Source organism: Trachurus japonicus, chromosome 18 (genome assembly GCF_045865225.1).
Source record: "Trachurus japonicus isolate A0001 chromosome 18, Traja_1.0".
Lineage (NCBI taxonomy): Eukaryota > Metazoa > Chordata > Actinopteri > Carangiformes > Carangidae > Trachurus > Trachurus japonicus.
In genome coordinates, this window is record NC_140924.1 from 17068917 (window position 1) to 17090245 (window position 21329).

General features: G+C 39.8%; 3 protein-coding genes across 4 annotated transcripts in view; all 3 read right to left on the bottom strand.

Moving 5' to 3' along the window:
* LOC146969002 (macrophage mannose receptor 1-like) overlaps nucleotides 1-2828 on the bottom strand; it is a 31914-nt gene extending 29086 nt beyond the window's left edge. The window contains exons 1-3 of one of the 2 annotated variants that reach the window (XR_015034247.1): nucleotides 2795-2828; nucleotides 2251-2291; nucleotides 1492-1795 (exon numbers count right to left, since the gene is read on the bottom strand). Coding sequence is in view for 1 of the 2 variants with exons in the window: in XM_085759609.1 (XP_085615735.1) it covers nucleotides 2251-2254 (4 nt within the window). In the remaining variant the exon portion in view is untranslated. Of the gene's footprint in view, nucleotides 1-1491; nucleotides 1796-2250; nucleotides 2292-2794 lie in introns of those variants that run through there. The other variant, XM_085759609.1, reaches the window with a different exon arrangement.
* LOC146969005 (C-type mannose receptor 2-like) lies at nucleotides 180-1998 on the bottom strand. Its single transcript, XM_085760434.1, has 4 exons — nucleotides 1929-1998; nucleotides 1424-1795; nucleotides 823-1125; nucleotides 180-534 (listed from the first exon to the last, which is right to left on the bottom strand). Exons 1-4 carry the CDS (start codon nucleotides 1996-1998, stop codon nucleotides 188-190), a joined length of 1092 nt encoding a protein of 363 aa, XP_085616560.1. The 3' UTR covers nucleotides 180-187.
* Nucleotides 2829-4394: 1566 nt separating the features above from the next.
* Nucleotides 4395-16662, bottom strand: slc12a10.1 (solute carrier family 12 member 10, tandem duplicate 1). The gene is made up of 27 exons (XM_085758948.1): nucleotides 16460-16662; nucleotides 16195-16351; nucleotides 15470-15601; nucleotides 15219-15294; nucleotides 14947-15042; nucleotides 14543-14682; nucleotides 14176-14286; nucleotides 13945-14056; nucleotides 10960-11099; nucleotides 10781-10865; nucleotides 10334-10491; nucleotides 10064-10171; nucleotides 9674-9797; nucleotides 9458-9559; nucleotides 8720-8875; nucleotides 8503-8602; nucleotides 8234-8345; nucleotides 8007-8141; nucleotides 7711-7817; nucleotides 7369-7451; nucleotides 7199-7267; nucleotides 6619-6741; nucleotides 6346-6457; nucleotides 6050-6136; nucleotides 5527-5662; nucleotides 5322-5389; nucleotides 4395-4655 (listed from the first exon to the last, which is right to left on the bottom strand). The coding sequence occupies exons 1-27, from the start codon at nucleotides 16639-16641 to the stop codon at nucleotides 4517-4519; spliced, it is 3150 nt and encodes a 1049-aa protein (XP_085615074.1). The 5' UTR covers nucleotides 16642-16662; the 3' UTR covers nucleotides 4395-4516.
* Between the last annotated feature and the right edge of the window lie 4667 nt (nucleotides 16663-21329).

Consider the following 21329-nt stretch of genomic DNA (forward strand, 5'->3'; position numbering starts at 1 on the left):
AATCTCCATAATATCACACCATCATTTACAGTCTAAAGTTAATTCAATCACTAATTCTACATCTGGCTCCTACAGTATACTGTAGGATTGTGATTCCTACAGTTCCTAGAAAGCCGTTAAACCCTAACCACCAGTGAAACACCAACAAGAACCAAGCAAATGAATATTAAATCGAGTGGAATGAGTTTTAAAAATCAGAACAGATGAAGTTAAACCTGTTCTCTTCAGATTTTTTAAACCACTTGTGCTGCCCTCCACGATCAATGGCCCCAGACACACTGCACTCATCTCTAGATCCATCTGGGCCCCAGTTCAAATAGTCAAGTCTCTCATTGCTGATCCAGAACCAGAAATTCAGAGAGCAGGTGTAGCGTATTCCCAGCCAGACGTAAGGAGTGGAGGCTTTCTCGACTCTCCGTCCAACCCATCTCTGCTGCTCAGGGTTGGTGATGGAGACCAGGTCACGGTGGTGCTCTCTGCAGTAATACAAGGCCTCCACCCAGGTCAGGTTTTTTTGGATCAGCCTCAGTTTATCTGTCACGAACAAACACAGAATCCAATCAAGAGACAAAATACAAAAGAGTAAGTACCCGCACACGGGTCACCATCATCAACTTTTAACAGCACAGTCAAGAATGAACAAAAACCATAATAAAAGAGGGAAATTATTTAGTAATATATTCAACTCCCCTAGGAAATTAATATAAGTTAAATATATTCACCACTGCAAGAAATTCAGTAGAGCAGGTTAAGGTTGGTTAAACTAAACAAATCATTATAAACTCTGTGTTTCAGCTCTATTCTAAAAAGGGTCAAACTCACCATCATAGCATACAAAGGGTTTGTGCTGTTCACAGGGAGAAGAGCCCCATTTTCCCGAGGACTTCAAAAAAGCACATTCATTAGTTGGCAGGTTTTCCCAGTGTCTGAAAGAAAAATTACTCCCATCCGCCCACTCCCAAGTGTCTCTGAACAAACCGATCCACACTTGGTTTACAGACTGAGTGTCGGAAAAGCTGTCTCTTTGATCTCCGCTGAGTAGGTCTGTGTGCTGGTTTCTGCAGAACCTCTGAGCCTCGATCCAGGGTTTCTCTTGGTTTTTTACATGGAATTCTTTACTGTCTTCTGTGTTATTAAAAAAGAAAAGATCATGTCGACTTGATCACTTTGCATGATGAGAGCATACTAGGACAGGATACTGAACTGTCAACTCTAAAGTGAATTACCCCAAATGTATCAATAGAAAAAAAAACAACTTTTTTTTTCAATCTAGAGTGGATTCTTGCAGTCCTTTCAGTCTGTATACCATTTATTAGTAGATTTTTTAAAAAGAAAAAAAAAATAATACAAATAAATGAAGTGTATGCCCACATGGAAAACAATTATTGCATATATGTGTATGATATCAGCCACATATGCTCACCATTGTAGCAGATGAAGCCATTTGTTTCAGTACAAGTTTGAGTGTGGAATTTCTTGCTTCCGTCCATCCACACACAGTCCTCTTTACCTCCTGGGTCATCTGGCTCATTTGTGCTCCATGTGTCGTTATTTTCCTTGTACTGCACACCAGGTAGAGACCACTGCCACATTTTCTTTCCTCCGTTGCGCAACCCAATCCAGGTGTCGGGTGAACTCTCTGCAGCGTGTTGGAGTCTCTTCATGTCTGACATGTCATACACTATGGCCAGGTCTGTGTGCTTCTCTCTGCAGTACGATTTAGCGTCATCCCAGGTACTTTTCTTGTTAATAAAGTGGTACTCATAGGAGTGGCATGTGAAGATGGAACAATGACCTACACAGACACAGAGAGAGAATACCGTAGTGTTATGACACACTCACACACCTACTTTTGAGGTAAAAATCAAAAGCACCATATTTGCTTTGTACAACTCTTAATTTAAAAGGTGACTCTGGCCCCAGTCTACTTGCTTTCATCCCACAGAGCCTGTTGTATCCTCGACACAAACGAAATTCACAGAAACGGTTAAAGAGCATCTATATGGACAAGGACAAATGTACAGTAAAGTTTAGTTATACTCTAATGGAGAGCCGTATTAGGCTGCTGTAGCTGGTTTTAAAATGGTAAAATCTCGCCGGTGTTATTTTTATTACGATATTTATAATTTTATCATTTGTCCTTTTATATGCACTGTTAAGTCTTGCTCACTCTGTATTTATCTGTATTTCTATATCTAGTATATAAATGATGGTTAATTAAAAGAACATCTGGTAAGATGACTCACTTACCCATCAGAATGAGTAGAAACAGATTCCACTGCATCTTTGTTCTGTTGAAAGAAACAAACTGACATTCAAATTCTCAAACATATACCTGTACTTTTTAGGTAGCATTTTGTCCAGATTTATAATCATCAGATTTTGCATGTCTTGAAGTAATGTTTGTGGTTTTTCCCTCCATGGTAACACAAGTTAACCCAAACTAAATACAATACTGAAAGAATAGTACTATAGCAACAGATATTACAGTACTAATTGGAAATCAGCACAATAAAGCCACGACAGTTTGAATGGACTGTGTGGTCTGTGTCACCCTAATTTTAATTCATGTTCAATTCTTGCCTTTTTTTAATAGTAGGATGTCTCTGCCAGTGATAAAGTTTTGTCCTTTGTATTTTTCAAATCACATGTTCCTGTTATGTGTCCAAAAATGATTGAGATTTAAAATCTGAGATGCCAAACAGCAGATCATGTAAAACATATAGGCTATGGAAAACAACGACACTGTAATGTCCACCTGACACAGAAAAGTAAATACAGAATCATAACTCACGTTGTTTGAGTGCATCTCTCAGCAGATTCAGTCATGATGCTTGTCCCTAATAAAGTGATGATGTCCACTGAAATAAACCATGCTGCCAACTCACTACCAGCATTTGAATATTCAAACACAGAGGACAAAGACAGTAAGATAAAGTTTCCATAGTGCAACTGTAAAAAAAATAATAATAATAATGTGACACACTTCCCTGGAAACTACCCATTCCAGTTAAGCACAGAGACACTGTTAATTATGTTAGGTCACTTCCCCACTTATTTTCTCAAGAGAAAATATTGTGATATTGATTTGATTGATAATATGGATATGAATGTATTTATAGACTAAAGTTAAGACTGATAACTCAATATATGGTTGCATGTATGATTATGATTTACAGTTTATGTTTAGTTTATTTGAACTGAGTTTTGTTTATTCTTCTTTTATTCTTCAACAATCCCTGACACATGTCAAATAAAGGAAGTTGAAGTTAAATTGAGTTGACTCCTGCGTCCTCTGTGCTAGGCCTGGTCGAGTTTAGGCATGATGAGCATGTTACTGTAATCTTGTACTATTATTGACCAATGTCAGCACTGAATATTAAAACCATTAAGTTTTATCATGGAGACTGCTGTTGACACAGATTAAAAGAGTCACAATTTAATTCAATATTATAGAAAACAAACATATCACAGTTTTAAGATGATAAAATGTACATTACACCATAATTAACTCAGAAAGAAAGTCACAGTCTAGCCACATACAGGAGAAAATTGCAGAATTTACTGTAAATATTATGCAATATTTGAGCTTTGTTATTTAATATATTTAGATTCATATATCAGACACAGATAATATAACTAATAGAATGAGGAAAATCATCAACAGGCAATGTTAACAATCACATACAACAGTGAAATCAAACTTACTTAAGTCTATTTTGACAAACAATTTTAAACAATGAATGAAATCATTGGTTTGAGTGGAATTTACATAAGTACATTTACTCAAATGATGTATACATTTGAGATACTAGTGCTTTACTTCTATTTCCTTTTGTTCCTCTCTCTACTTGTGAAAGATTTTTGAGTGCAATTTGAAAATAAATTAAATTATGGACATTTATAATAATATTATTTTGAAATAACATAAAGAAGCTCAAGTTTAGAATATATATATATTTAAAAGAAATGCTCAATTGTAATTGTATATCTCATGTTACCATACTGATTAACAGCATTCAGAGTGGGCAGCAGAGCAAGAATGTCAGTACTGTACAGGGAAACTTCTAGACTGCGTGGGCAAATGATTAAGGCTTCATCTTTGGGTTGAGAGCCTCAACAGTCACCAGATTTCAACCCAAATGAGGAGCACTACAAGAAGCCGCACTGCCAGATGTTTGACATAATCAAAGCACCAAATTAGGGTGTTATCTTTTAGAGAACACCCCACGAACCGTCGCAATGTCATTCCAGGTTATGGCTCTGGCCAGGGGAAGAATCTGCAGGATCCTCAACTCTTCCCATCTCTTTGATTTTTTGAGGAAAGTTTCAAGGATAATGTTGGATCCACATCTGATGATGATCTTGATGTCATTTAATATATCTGTGGGACTAACTACACATCTTGCACACATATTTTTTTGAAAGCCTATATCCTTTATGTGGGTTCCTCCCCATGGGCCATTGTTTAAAATATCCTTCTCTGTAGGATTTGTCCATTCCTCTGATGCAGGATTTACTGGCAATAGAAAGTGAGGACATTCTGCTGGTTTCCCCGTATCAGCACGGCAGGACAGTGGAGGCCGCAGGTCAGAGCGTCCAGCCAGGCCATGTACAGAGCTCTGGGGCAGTCGGTCTGCGGTACAGGGAGGCTCCTGGGGAAATGAAAAGGAACATCACATTTACAGGAACAGATTTAAATAACAAATTTAAAACCACAGCTGCATGTATTTCGCCTTAGAGACATTTGTTGTGCCAGTCAAATTAGAGCATGGTTTGCAAAAAAAAAAAAAAAGACTACTGCAGATTCTTTGTTCACAATTTTGCATCCTTCGAAGCATTAGTGAATGTGTTGCTTTGCACACCCATCTACAATGCAAAGCAAGCACATGAGCACACTCACATCTTTGAATCACCTCTGTTACACTTGTGTCCTAGAAACTGCAGAGCAATATTCACACTAAAAATAAGAAAGTAACTCATCTATGGTGATGGTGAAATGTTTTAACACTATACTAAAATGATCTTCAGGGTTCTTTCCTAAAGAAAAAAACCTAAGTGTGTTTCCAACTATGAAGCAACAGTTTCTAATTCATCAACAAGAACATTTGTCATAAAAAAAACAAAAAAACTTCCATGCTGTATATACTATACATGTTGAAGCTGATGGCACTTTTCTGGAACAGCACGAAAAATGGCAATTACCTTATGTAACCCTGTCACCATATTATCATCCATTCTCAGTTTATAGTACCTATTTGAGGGTGGCTGAAGGAGGAATTATAGTTGATGTCAAATATGTTAATGTAAACTGTACTTACACAAGCACCAGAGCAGCGTGTTGTGAATTCCTGCGGATGATTTCATTCAGCCTCACTTTTCTCTCAGACTGTGAGAACGAGATAAAAGACACTGGCAAATTTGCACAAAGTGTGGAAACATACATGCAGAAGACTGAGTGGATGACATTAAAAAGGGACGACATGTTGCAAATGAGGGAACTGAAATAAGTTCAAACACACATACCTTAAGTTTGAAGGCCTCAAACTCTTTGTCAGATATTTTCCATGGGGCATTTTGCCTCAGCTCCTCAACTGAAACGCCATCCTCCTGTTCGTCGTGTAGCCTGAAGGGGGCGACACTGTCCACAAACCTGCTCAGGCTGCAAAGCAACAAGAACAACAGGTCAGAGGTCAGTTTGCTGGACTGCAATTAAATCCAGTGAATTGTAAACTACAGAGGTTTGTTTTAGCCAGGTAAGCCACACTCAGATGCTGCTCAAGAGGGTTTTTCTCTCACAGGTAGCAACAGAAATCCAGCCTGTGCTTGCCTTGGACTACATGCTTGTTTTCTTCTGGCCCAGTATACACCTGTTTCTGGAATTGGGCCCATGTACGGCCCAGCATAACTCTCAAACCAGACTCTGACTAGATGTGGAAGTATATTGGCTAGACTTGGACTGAGGATGCTGGTATTTTTTGGGTCTTTTGTCATTTTTCTATCTGCTCAATGTTCTGTAAATGCAACTTATAGGGGTTTGTGGGCATACTTCTTGGTGTGTGGACGCTTCTCGCTGTCTGTCATGACAATGACGTCATTGAAATCTAGACGGAACCTCTTCAGAAGGGCGACCATCCTAAAGGAAACAATGAAAGTGGTATAAGGACAGCCTGCATCAGTTTACAGTCTAAACATGTTCATGAAATATATTTAACACAATCTACTCCCAAAAGATTGCAGGGTCATCCCTAGGTTATTAGGTATGTGACCTAAAAGGTATTCTTTGAAAGTGTTTAATGTGCACCAGGACATTTAAATTAGATGCTATAACAGAAGGAAACCTACTCTTTGCGGCCTTCCTCCATGTTTTGTTCATCTCCCACAATGAAAACTCGGACCTTGCTGTTGTGCCAGCGTTTTCTCCTGGTGAGCAGGTAAGGCACCAGCAGTGTCAGACCTTAAAGGGCGAGGAAGAGAAAGACAGCAGTGAAGCCTACTCAAAAGGAATGGATGAAGATGTAAAGGGCGATTTGCCTTGTTCATCTCATCCAAATGACTTCATTTAATATTGTACAATATCATGTACAATTACATGCTTGTTCACCAGCCAGGGCTCACCTCCATCATCAGCTATCCAGTAAACATCGATGGTCTTCTTCCCCTGGTCGTTCTGAAACACTGTCTTGATTTGATCACTGATCTGATCACTGATCTGATCACATTTATCCGAAATGTCGTCAACTGCAACGGCAAGAAGAGTAAGTGTAAGCTATGGAGGCAATAATAACATTGAGACCAGTTTCCACCAGAACTTCAGTCAGCATTGTGTTTACGAACACAGCTAGGCTCAGGCTAGCTAGTTAGCATAGCAACGCAAGTGGCAGAAAAAGTGGGATAAAAAAACAAAGGTTGATTTTCATTGCTGGACACAGCTCCTTGTGAAGAGAACAATGAAGTTTGACGCTAAACTCATCTCTGTTAAATGTCTCTGCCAGACTATAGCGAGTGAAGAGCTGCTAACATTGACTGTGTAAGTAGGAAAACTTAGCTCCATTAAACTCTACCCAAAAAGAGCTTGTAGACCCTATTTTAGTGAGAATCGGCATGTTTCTGATTTATGGGCTTGATCCACTGGTGAACTATTGAGTGTACATATTCTGAAAATACTGTAAGCCAGTGTTATACAGTAAGTGCTCACCTGATAACCTCTCAGGAGACTGGTAGTCATCTTCCTCAACAGATTTGTCAGGCTCAAAGCTGTGGTTCACTGTAGCGAAGACGTTATCCAGACATTGATTGGTTTGTCCTTTTCCACAATATCTCATATTTGTACAGAGTACAGTAAACTAAAATGTATGAATCTCTTACCTTCACTCTCAAACTGGTCAAAGATATCTAGTCCATCCATCATCCTCAAGATACACAAACAGTAGTTGGAGTCAAAGGTATCACTAGAGACGAAAAGAGCATAAATAAAGAAAAATATATAAAGATTACTTTGTTCTTAGCCTTAATATGATAATTATAAATACTGATTTCATTATAATGCATCATATGGGGACTGCCCTTTACATTTGAATCACAGTTTTTCTTTTTGCCTTGCAAAAATAACCTAATTTCACAACATTTTTGAAATCTTTCAGAATCAATAAACCTATGAAAAAATACAAATTGTCTTTGAGGGACAGTGAATAATGACCAACAACTTACTATATGGTGTTGATGTAATCATCAATACTCTCAGCAGAACTGTCTCTCCAGTTAGTCTTGAAGCCCAGGACCACAGTGTTGGGCTTCAGCTTGCCAAGACCAGAGGCCTTGCAAATGACAACAGAAATTATTTTTTCAAGTTTTAGAATAACCCAATAGATGATGAGTGGCGAAACACATGTGAGGATAGAGATTAGGGGAAATGAAGGACAATATTGTTTCAGGAATGCATGGAAAAAATAACTTCAACATGTACAGTAGATCGAAGGTGTAAGTACAAATAATGCAAGTTGTACCTGCATCAAGTGTCGAGCTCCACCTCTGAGGCTGTGTGCAGTGAAAGGAGTATAAAACGAGCGCACCTTCCTCTTGTTCAACCACTTTACCAACCACTCTGTGGCATCCCCAGGACGAGTCTGCCTCTCCTGATCCTAAAGGATGCAGCACATTCAATGACATATTTAGAAAAGAATGCAATGTATGAAAAAGCATATTATAAAGTCATTGAGACTGAGCCACTGACTGTGATTATGTCGCCACAGATCATGAGGCTAATGTGCTTGGTGAAGGAACCAACAAAGTCCACCAGTGCGGGACGCTGGTTTGGGGGCCCAGTCAGGACGAGACATTGTGGTCTGAGAGAATGGACAAAAAAAAAGAAGAAGTCAACAGTCAGTGTTTAAATTACTTACTTTCCCCATTGATGATCACGTGAGTTACACTCACTGGCCACATTCACATATAACAAATCTGATGTTGTGAGTTGAGAATAACTGATGCATCTTTTCTTACCTAAAGTTCTTCACATGATCTTCCACACCAGACAGAGAGACAGAGTATGACAAAGCCATGTTGTATGTACCTGCCTGGACGGATGATCCCCAGTTTACCTCTGTGGATTAAAAAAGTAGACATGTGATGATGATTAGATGAACCACATGCAATTCACTCATTCCACATTGATCTGATGGGGTGAATATCAATATATGCAGTTTGATTTTTGACTTACTTGGCTTGTTGTAGTTGATGTATCCAAAAAGGAAGAAGATTACGCTGAAGGTGACAAGAGCAGCCCACCAGGTCAGCGCGAACATCAGAACTACAGAGATCACTGCACCGAACAAAGCTGTCCATTTGCTGTAGTAGTGAAATGCTGGTCTCCAACCTAAAGGAGGCGACAGTGACAAATAGACAACTCTCAGCACTATTGACTTTTCACCTTTCAGTAGTTCAGAAAACTGGAATCATGAATGAAATGACAGCCAATGTTAGGTTTCTGCTTGGTTGCACATGACATATCCACTGATATGGATAGCCAGAGACTGCCCAAGCCTTGTTGAATTACTACAGGAAAAGGATGTCCCTAGTAATTCAATGAGAAGCCAAACGACTACACAGATTTCTTAAATATCTCATAATCAGCTGTATATCATTTCAAAGGGAAGAGAGATGTAAGACATGCAGTGCAGGTACTGTACAGCTTTCAGTATTCATCATTCAAAAGTTACAATATGGTTTCCTTAAGATTCATCTTGAAATTAAGTCCCTGGTAAAGACTTAAGTTGAGGACCCATGTTGCCCTTGGGTCATTCTCTACCCTGTCCTCTCAGAACAAAGGCATACAATGTCCAAATTGGATAATTGTGCATGGGTAAATATGGGCTTGTGGATTTGTGACTAGGAACTACAGGTAGCACTTCTGTCTCGTCTTGTGTATAGTGTGATAGTTTGTGAGCAGGTCTCTTACCAGGCGAGTTGGTGATTGAAGCATGGAAACAGCTGAAGTTAATGAGACAGTAGGAGCACAGGAAGAAGTTGGAGATCAAGGATGCAATGGTATCCAGTTTACCTATAATGACAGAGCGAAAAGACATTACTAAAGGTAGGCAAAATGCATATTTGTGGAGGAATAGCAACTTATGTTACTACAGAAAAAATGGCGACAGTATTGGATCACACCCACCAAGGAGAATGAAGGCCGCAGCAATGATATAGCAAAGGAAATAAGCCCGGAGAGGTTCATCATTTTTACCATAACCCTTTGCAAAGAATCCAATGTATGGGTATATTTTGTCTCTGCACAGACACTGGAACATAAAGCAGAAAATATTCAGTTACATGGCAAACATGTGTGTGACTGGCTGCCAACAATGTTATAAATGCTTCAACTTCAATTTATATGTAAAGTTTTCAAATGAATTAAGTGGTTTTGGTGGAAATGTCAAAAGGTTAATGCTGCTGAGTCCATAAGACATCAAAAATACAACTGGAGTGAAACATGAATGTGTATATTGTTTTTCTGTGAGAGATGTAGCAGACATTTTTGCGCTGGGATTTGCTGGTGGTTTCTCACCTGAAAGACTTTAGGAGCAGAGACAAGGAAGCCAAGAGCAGATGACAAGCTGGCTGCAAACACACCAGCAGTGATAAGGTAATTGAAACCTGAAACTCGGCCCAGAACCTGGTAGGAAGAGCATGGAGAATGGAGGAATTAAGGATTTTAGGATATTACGTTCCATAAGAAAAACAATAATACTAAGTTGAAATACCAAGATTTAGGAAAAACATGTCATGTTAATTTCATGATAAACAGAAGGCCTAATGAAACTAAATTGAGTGGTACCTTGAAATCGTTGGACAGACCATATTCACAAGTGTTTGACATGATGCACTCTGTGAAATTCCAGCCCAGGTTACACCCAAGACCCACACACCCATCAGTGATGTTCCCAGTCAGAATGTCACTTATGTTTCCAGAAGCATCCCTTAAGACACATGACCCTGAAACAGAGGGAAGAGTAAAATATTATACCAACAATACGCTATAATGTCATATTCAGACAGCAGGTCTAGCAAAGCGCAAGTGTGATTTCATGAAATTTTGACATCAAGTCTGTCACGTTTTTATTTCTACAATGGTTCTGAGCTACCAGCCACCTCATTTTCATTCAGTATGCAGATGACACTGCCCTTAATGAGTGTTAAATCCTCATTTCCCCATTGTCCCTCTCCTGGCACACCCCAAGTAACTCCCAATGTAAAATAAAATAATTGTGAATGAGTACCTTACCAATTGTTAAAGAAATTCCTATATAGCTTATTGTGGTCAAGAAAATAGCCATCAGGGTTCCTTTGGGGATAGCAGTGGCAGGGTCCTGCAAAAGGAATCAACATACAAGTCAACATTAATATAGCTCTTGTTGGGAGTTGTAATGTAAGAAATATGTCTCTCCATCATTCCTGTCATACTTTAAGGTCTCCTGAGATGTTGGCTCCAGACAGGATGCCGATGGCGGAGGGGAAGAATATGGCAAACATGTCGAAAAATTGGAGCCTCGCACCGTCTTTTTCTCGATAATCTGATTTCAAGTTTGCCATGAAGATTTCACCTGGGCAATAAAATGAAATTAGAATCTATTGTTATTTATTTTTATTTCCTTGGTACAGTTATAACAGGAACTCTGTCCCTGGTATGGAGGTTATTTTCTATCATAAATCAAGAGCATATTATGTTGATTTGAGAGCATTACTTTTTGATTTGACGTTCAGAAAACTCTGCTCTCATATTCAAATTTACTCTGCTCGCGCTCAAACTATGTGCTCGATGTTTAAACCTGTGCTCTCGGATTCAAAGTTGCCCTGCTCGTGCTCAAACTTTGCTTTCGCATTCAAGTTTGCCCTGCTCGTGCTCAAACTGTGTGCTCGCACTTGGTCACAGCTGCCTGCGCAGAGTGTTTCCTCTTGCGCGGAGGAAAGTCCTGCTCTCGGATCTCTGCTCTGCTCACGGAGTTTCTGTCAACTGTCAACCAATAGAAGACCGGCTACTGTTGACCAATCAGATCATCCCTACTTCTATGCTTCTTTGTGGGTGCGTTCACTGTAATTCAAGGAGCGTCACATACGGGCGGGCACTCTTTCTACCGGGTTTATCTATTTCCGCCCCACAGGCTGTTAAATGTGGCGGCTCCCTTTATGTTTTGACAACTTTTGGAATAAAATATCAGTTAATTAATACACGAGCGCCCGTGCTTTTCATTACAATAGGTAGCTATATAAACATAAACTAGCAGTAGTAGCGGATGGGTGCCTTATGTATGTTTTTTTTTTTTATCCACGTTCATCGGTATATATGTTTTATAGTCTAAATGCCAAGAGTCACTTCTAAGTGCTCTGATGGTACAGTGGTTAAGGCAGATGACAGTAGCTCTTTTTATTGATCATGGGACCGCTGGTTCGAATCCCGGCCCTGCCGGCACCCTCATGTTATGCTATTTGATTTTTATGATTTTTTTTTTTCATTGAAACGCTTAACAAGAGATGGTGGGTTACCATGCGTGATTAAAAACATGATGAAATGAAAATTAAAAAAATATGCCATGATGATAATAATTTTGGTGCGTGACACCCGGGGGTCAAAGCCAGGGGGCGCACTACTTTGGATCAGTGCTTTCCCAAGAAGAAAGAGACTGAGTGAGCGGGGAGACAGTCACCATGGCCGACCGAAGTACTCAAGTAAGTTTATTGTTTCATGTTGCCAGATACCTACTATATTGTACCTCTTTCATCTTTTTACAGTCTATGCTTCCATATCGTTTCAATATAGGCTACAATTTGTAGTGTCAGGGAAGCTAATGCTAAGCCTAATGTGGCCATGCATAAATCAGCCTCGCTTTCAAAACACACACTTGCGTTGCGATCAGTGAAATGTATAATATCTACAACACAATTAAAAATGACAGTTGATGTTGCTCTTTTATGAATAAAGCTTCATGGACAGTCCTCCTAAAGTAAGGGGCTGCGTTATGTCTAAAGTTGTTGTATTCTGCTGATATTAGAACAGCGAGGACGGCACATGTCCTCCCAGCCTTCCTAGACTTATCTAGAGAAGAGAAAAAGTCCACTTTTTGGCGCTTCCATTCAAACGGCCGCTTCGCACACAGAGCCCAGAGCTGACTGACTGGGAGCTGACACCGCAGTAATGACGGATGTTCGACTAACGATTATGTCGCCCAATTGGTCTATATTGAAACGATATGAAAGCATAGACTGTAAAAAGATGAAAGAGGTACAATATAGTAGGTATCTGGCAACATGAAACAATAAACTTACTTGAGTACTTCGGTCGGCCATGGTGACTGTCTCCCCGCTCACTCAGTCTCTTTCTTCTTGGGAAAGCACTGATCCAAAGTAGTGCGCCCCCTGGCTTTGACCCCCGGGTGTCACGCACCAAAATTATTATCATCATGGCATATTTTTTTAATTTTCATTTCATCATGTTTTTAATCACGCATGGTAACCCACCATCTCTTGTTAAGCGTTTCAATGAAAAAAAAAAAATCATAAAAATCAAATAGCATAACATGAGGGTGCCGGCAGGGCCGGGATTCGAACCAGCGGTCCCATGATCAACAAAAAGAGCTACTGTCATCTGCCTTAACCACTGTACCATCACAGCACTTACAAGTGACTCTTGGCATTTAGACTATAAAACATATATACCGATGAACGTGGATAAATAAAAAAAACATACATAAGGCACCCATCCGCTACTACTGCTAGTTTATGTTTATATAGCTACCTATTGTAATGAAAAGCACGGGCGCTCGTGTATTAATTAACTGATATTTTATTCCAAAAGTTGTCAAAACATAAAGGGAGCCGCCACATTTAACAGCCTGTGGGGCGGAAATAGATAAACCCGGTAGAAAGAGTGCCCGCCCGTATGTGACGCTCCTTGAATTACAGTGAACGCACCCACAAAGAAGCATAGAAGTAGGGATGATCTGATTGGTCAACAGTAGCCGGTCTTCTATTGGTTGACAGTTGACAGAAACTCCGTGAGCAGAGCAGAGATCCGAGAGCAGGACTTTCCTCCGCGCAAGAGGAAACACTCTGCGCAGGCAGCTGTGACCAAGTGCGAGCACACAGTTTCAGCACGAGCAGGGCAAACTTGAATGCGAAAGCAAAGTTTGAGCACGAGCAGGGCAACTTTGAATCCGAGAGCACAGGTTTAAACATCGAGCACATAGTTTGAGCGCGAGCAGAGTAAATTTGAATATGAGAGCAGAGTTTTCTGAACGTCAAATCAAAAAGTAATGCTCTCAAATCAACATAATATGCTCTTGATTTATGATAGAAAATAACCTCCATACCCTGGTACCCATCTCACATTTTTGCAGTTAACAGATTAATCTATTAAAAGCAGCTGTCTGTTCTTGAGTGACATCAACTCACTGTGGTATCCAAAGACGCCATGGGCCTTTTTCTCTGGGTTAGGAGGGATGAATGTGCCCACAAAGTAGTTGGAAAAGGAGAGCAGGAGAACCACAAAGAACAAAATCTGGGCCTGAGAGAAAGGAACAAAAAAACAAACAGTTATGATTAACATTTGTAAGAGATAAGGAAGTATGTGGTCCAGTATATAAAAACAAATTGAGTTCATGACATCAACATGCATGTGCTCACCTTGGACTCCCACTCCATCCCAGCTAGTGAAACGAGTAGAAGAACAGTCACTGTGATCACACCGATGATACGGACATCATTCTCTGAATCAACTATGGAGACGCCAAAGTCCTACAACAACCATATTGTTCACACAAACATATAAGACACCAGACAAGACATTCAGTTTCATAACATTCTGGTATGAGTTACTGCACTCAAAAAAGGCACCTGCTATTGTTTCTTAATTAGATCTAAGATAAGTTAGTATATTATATACATAAATACACAGAGAAAGTTTTGTGAAACATTAAAGTCTGGAATCATCTGAAGACATTTGCCAAATTTTATGATCTTAAATGAAAACCCTGATAAAAGATTTAAGTACCTCCAACAGAGTACTGACAACCTCCGCAAAGCCAACAGTGTTGAGCGCACAAGCCAGAGCGTTGGCAAAGGAAAACACCATTCCAATCGGTCCACCGATTTCAGGGCCCAGGGAACGGGAGATCATGAAGTAGGCCCCGCCTGAAAATGCATTTTAGACACAGTGGAGTCACAGAGATGCGGTTATTATAGAACAGATGCTAAAACTGTGTGAAGTAAAAACTGTTTTTGTATTTATTTTTTACTTAGGCTATAGGAATTATATCCAAAAACAATTGAAAAAGATAATTTAAAATCTTTATTGTGTTTGTTTTCAATCTGTCTGAAGTGAAATAAGTGCATCAGTGCATCATGCTTCAGTGTGTAATGTTGAAAATCCCCCAGAAGACACAGGAAGTGACTGACCTGAGGTCACTCTGCCATTGGTGGCGATGGCAGAAATGGAGAGGGCAGTTACCGAGGTAACCGTCACAGACATCAGGATAATAAGGCAGGTCATCACTGAGATGAAAATAAATATGGGGAGAATATTGTTAATATTTTGAAGACATAAAAAGGACAAGTGGAGACTGTTACAGCTGCATGACAGAATGAATGGAACCGGCTGACTGACTGGCTGACTGACTGACTGACTGACTGACTGACTGACTGACTGACTGACTGAGGTGACAACTCACAGATGCCGGCCTGAGAAACGATCCATGACAGTCGGAGGAACAGGATGACGCCCCAGATATTCAGCATGCAACGCATCTGTGTGAAGTTCAGGAAGAAAACAGCTCTGTGGGCATTTTCTGTGTGTGATGTGATGTTTGTAACTAAGACTGTTTCATATATAAAACAGTGAATGTTCATCACACACACACATACACACACACACACACACACACACACACACACACACACACACACACACTCACTCACTCACCATGACCCCAGTCACCCAGCCAAATCGAACCGGAGCTTTCTCCTGTGGGCCTTGTGGTTCCTCTTGACCACTGTCAGTGACGAGACTACAGACTGAGTCTGTGGTGGTTTGTGTTACCCCCAGCTCTACCTCCTCCTGGGAAAACAATCATTACTGTGCAACATAGTGACAATGTAGAATAATAATTTAAAAAAAAATATGTGAATGGCCACTCAGCAGATGCATTTTAGACTTGAACTGCTAGTCATTTCTATGTGAATAATTTAATTATTATTTCATTAACCTTTATTTAACCAGGCAGAATTGCTAAGAAAGGATTCTTATTTAGGCAATGGCCTGGTATCACAGGAATCGTAAGAACCACTGGACATTGTAATCTTAACAGCATTTCTTCTAAAGTTAACGTTCACTATAATGCTCATCTTCAATCTGACCTGGCATTTGAAACACATGTTTAAGTTTCAGTAATGATAATTAAGCTTTATAACAAATATTCAAAAGTCTATGGACACTGAAGAACAACTTTTTCCCACAAAGAAAGCAATGGCCTTTGACCCAGAATATTCTCTGTTATTTCTTCACAAGTGAGGAGTGGATCTAATATTTCTTATGTCCCTACCTCTACATAGATCAGTGGTAATTGATACTTGCAATAGAATATAACATTAGGTTTGGCCAAGTTATATGATGATTTGAGGTAAAAAAAAAAAAAAAAAAAAGATTACATCAACTGCTTTGCGGAGAGCCTCCAGAGAAGGTCGGGTCCTCGAATTCTGGTGCGACAGTGTGCTGTCATAATTTTCCAGCTGTGGCACCAGGTCTAGAGTGCTGTAGAAGGAAGGTCTCCTCAGATCGTTGTTGTAGCCCCGGCCCTCTGATGCACTGTCAGAAAAGAGGTCCAAACATAAGTCTTTACTGTAAATCCTGAAGCCCTGACTCCTTTAATGTTATGGCACCAAATCAACAAAGGTAGAAGATGTCGGCACAAACCTTGCGTCCACATCCGACACAACAATGGTGGGAGGAATTTGGAGGTTAGCGTCTTGTTGTCGGCTGCTGGCATCAAACTGGTGTGAAGTGTACCTGGCAGGTCCTTCGTCATCGGCTGAGAAACGAACTTGGGGGAGAACACCTGGGGCCAGCCCACCACGCCTCGATGTGATCTGCCCCATTGGCACGTTTTACTAATTCCTATATAAATGTGTTGGGATATAAAGCATTGGTAAATGAGTTCAGATTCACTAAGAAAAATTCAAATGATGTCAAAAAGTAGATTTAATATCACCACTGTGGTTGGTAGAAAGTAGCCTACACTTGGGAAATATCAGACATGTATTCAACTTGTATGCATTTATTATCAGAATAATGTAAAATCATTGTAACAGTCATTTGATTCAATGGTTAGCATTGCTTTTCCATTCTCCTGTCAGGGTCGACACTCAAACCACAGATTTGCATTTACAACATCTCTTTATCAAAAGGTGGCACCTACATTACCCACAATGCAACTGTGACAGTCCAGTCAGAGTCATGCGTGTTATGGTAGTGGAAGCTAATGAGGCGTCAAACCACTATCTTCGGTTCAGCTCCCAGTTTTCATTGTTATTGTTGACATTGCCCCCTCCTCCCGACCCGCCGCAGTTTTAAACTTGTCATTTTCAGACCAAACAATCAATACCGACTGTAATCATGTGGGTCTATTACACATATCGGTAGAAAATGTTTAATTTTACTGATGATGATGATGATAATGATGATGATTCATACTCTTAAAAAGAACAATTGGCTGACTAAGTACTGTACAGTATGTAAGACCACTGTGTGGGAGGCTTAGCACAGTTTCGCAGTTACGCTGCACCTTGCATACAGTATGAAAAACTAAATGTACAAGCCTAAGAACAAGATCATAAAACTTTTTATCTGGGTTTATGAGAATTTCCCTTTTCTTTTTCTTTCTTTTTTCTTTTTACCAAGGCAATCTGATGTTAGAAGTCAGAATATGGCATGAATAAACCGAAATATTTCCATTCAATGATCAGTGAATTCCAATAATGAGATAAACAACGTGTGTTAACAGCAGAGGAGAAGATTACAATTACTCTCACAATAATAACTCAAGATTTAGCCACAAGTTTTGTTCAGTGTAATTAAATCTTCTAATATACAGACACATTTTATTCCTATTGCATAAAAAATAATGACTTTAGAAAAATAGTAGAAAACAAGTGTTATGTACTCACACAGATGAGATGAAAATACAGTCCTTGGTGATATATTGTATGTTCCTTTTTCCATTTCACACTGCAACTTCATATTTATATCACTGATGAGGTAGATGACACCCCCTCCCATCTTCCTCATTTTCCTCCCTCCCTCCCCCTCACACACACACACACACACACACACCCTATCATCTTTTCACCTACACTGAAAAAAGTGGAAGCCACCATCAGAGAGGATAGTGTAGCTTCTTTCTATTGGCATTTTAAATTGTTTTCCTATATTTCCGTTGGAAAGAAAAACACTGAAAACACTCATCTTTGCTTTATTGTTTTAATTTAACATTTATATAAAAATATATATAATATATAATACTGTATAACCCTATTCTAAAAAGTGGAAACAATAAAGCAATGTCAGTGTTTTTTAGTAAAGTTGATAATGTTTTTATGTTTTCCAAGATAAAAAATAAAGATATGGGAAAATTATCATGGCATAATCTTTTTTTGAGTCAGCAATAAATGATTGTATATTCCAGACATGTATCTAATATTACTCACATATTGACACAAGGCATAGTAATGTTTACTAATGCACAGGAAGAGACTCCTTTGCTTTAAAAATAGTCTGACCCCCCCTCATCCCCAGCACCACCTTGACCACAGTTCTTCCTGTGTTTATGAAACACAACTTAAAAATACAGGCTCAGAGGGCATCTTGTAATAAAGACAAAGATGAGAGCATTTACAAGAAGTCCAGCCATACAGATCTGTAATGTTGCACCCATAGACATGTCGGAAACAGGCAAAAGGTCAAACATGAGGCAACCTGAAATGTATCGAGACAGAGTAGATGGTGAAAGAGCAACAGGTGTGTAGGTGGGTGGAGGCAAGGTCAGATGATGGAGAATAGTAAACAAGTGAACAGGTGGATTAAAAACTAAATCAAGACTACATAGTTAGATTCCTTGGTTTAATGAAAATACATAGACCCAAAGGATATCCAGTTTGCCCAGTTGGTAGATCAACCTGGATAGTGACACATTAAAACTTGATTTGGTTGGTTTCATGGAATAAAAAACTGACTAACTAATGAGACCTACTGTATAGTGATAAACCATTTTCTGTTAATCTTCTGTTAAAACCTCACAATTCCATTTTCCAGAGGTCTCTTTAAGGTGGAGACTTCTTGCAGTGTATTTTTCATAGTGCCAGCAGCCCAGCACCCTGCTATAATAGAACTTGCTCTACTGCCTTGTACCCTACATGTTCACAATGCCATTGTGCCCTCATTAGAGTCACTTTGTACACCCACACTCTTAGAGGAATTGCTAAGGTGGTTGTCTACACAGAGACGTCGGAAAAATGGAGGACTCCTTTTGCAATAGTTTAACACAGTGTGTGTTTTGAATCTCTAAGATGTCAAATTGCACAAATATCAGTGCTTTTAATATAATTTATTTTTCATTTTACTCTGTTCCTCAAAGGATTTTGCAACAGAGCAATGTGTATGTTTGGTTCTTACAGAACCGCTAAAGAGAGTGACTGATGAACATGTAACTTCTAATGAACTTGGGAGCAGTGAGTCACACGGCAATGACTTTTCTGATTAAGGTCAAGTTTTGAAAGCGTACAAACACAGCTCAGGGGTCACAAAGGGCAATCTATGGATGTTTGATGTCAAACTAAATGAAGGCTGTGACTATGTGCATGATTTCCCAGGACATCATACTCACACAGTTCCTCCCTACACCGCTGTCCCCTGTCCTTCCCTTATCTCGCCTCTCCCTCTTTGTCCTTTCTATGTTTGGACATTTTACTATGAAGTACATGTGACAAAAAGGCAAGGCAGGTTACAGTGGATACAGCCACAAATCATGGAAAGACGCAAACCTCAGGAAGATAAAATGGTGGAGTTGGAGAAGACAGAGTAAGAGATGGAAAAAAGTAAGGTAGATGTTAGTAAAAAATCTCCTCATGGCTGTTAACAATACCTGAGGATAGAGGTTGGACTCAAGTGCATGTGCCAGAGTCAAGCTGCGTACCCATATTTGGCTATGACTATTAGATGCTTACACCAGGGGCGGGTCCAGAGTATTTTCTGGTGGGGGGCACAGGTGGGTAACAACAGTGAAGCACACACTGTTTACAGTATGACGTCATCTTGCTTTTATTGGCCACATTGAATCTTTCACCTTGTAAGGAAGATGTCTATGACCTTTTCATTTTCCACTTATAGTCAATCAATAATCAACTCTATCTTGTAAATAAGAAGTCTTAGCAGAATAAGCAGCACAATCAGGCTGTTTAAAGCAGAGGAATATCTTCCTGTGCATTAGTAAACATTACTACATCATGTGTCAATGTAGTGAGTTCGATTAGATAAATGAATGGAATTGTACAATAATTTATTGCTGAGTCAAAAAAGATTATGCCATAAAATGTTTCCTAAATCTTTATTTTTATCCTGGGAAACATAAAAACAGAATTGACTTATAAAAAATAAAAAAAATAAATAAATAACAGAATGAGTTCTTAATAACATGTAGTAATAATAATGTGATTTTTGGACGGTGATTTTTTTATTTCCTACACAGAACACTCTATGTTTGCTCTACCAAGTTGATTACAGTAGAGCCTCAGTCAGGAGTTAGTGCTTATAGCTCTTTACAGTGAACATAGCAGTAGTAAAGTGCTTTTCACAATGATTGACATTACCACAGGTCAATGACCATTGGGGGGGGCACACAGGGTGGCCAATCAGATTGCAGGGGGCGGGTGCCCACCGGTGCCACCATGGGAGACCCGCCCCTGCAATCACCACCTCCTATTGTGTCTCACAATTCATGCGTGTATCTTCTACTGGCCTGTGTGGCTTCAGTAGACGGCTTCCCCTGGCAGGTGCATGTCAAAGCCCCCAAAGGTTTATTGCAAGGGGGCAGTTGTCAGTCTGAGAAGTGAAGCTCACTTCCGCGTTCAAAAAACTGCAATCCCCTCGGCTTCCTCTGGGGGCTGGTGTCAGAAAGCAGCATTTCTCCATAGACCCCCATGTTAAAATCGCCGATTTTACATCCTCAATAAACATGATCAAAGCCTGGTGTCATCACGTTTTTTGGTCTCAATCAATAGTTTATACCCCCGCACACACTCATGAGGGGGGTGAATTTTTTTTTAACTCTACCGTTTTACTGTTATTAGGTTAAAACTCTGGCCAATTGACCCTTTGCCAACTCCTCCCACAAACGGCTATTGTCCAATCCTACGTGAGCAACCGTAACTACAGGCCTGGCAAGCTTTCCGCAGTGAATCATTACGTTTGCTTTTGTGGACACATTTTGAGACTAAAAACGAAAAACATTTGTTTGTAGAGAAGGATGTTGTTGTTGCTGCTGCTACTATGGCGGTGGCGGCGGCGGCGGCAGCAATATAGAGATGTTCAGATACGAGCTGACTTTTTTTTCGACTTGAGCAAGTGTAAATATGGGGATAACCATATGTTCACCTCCGAAATGACAGCTGTACTTTTACGGCTTTTACCTGGGCTTTTAGGCGAGGGATCCTCCAGGCAGGGACTGCTTTCACTGACTGATACAGCGGTGGGAGAAAACAAAACAGCAGCCAAAGCTGTATGTGGTTCACAA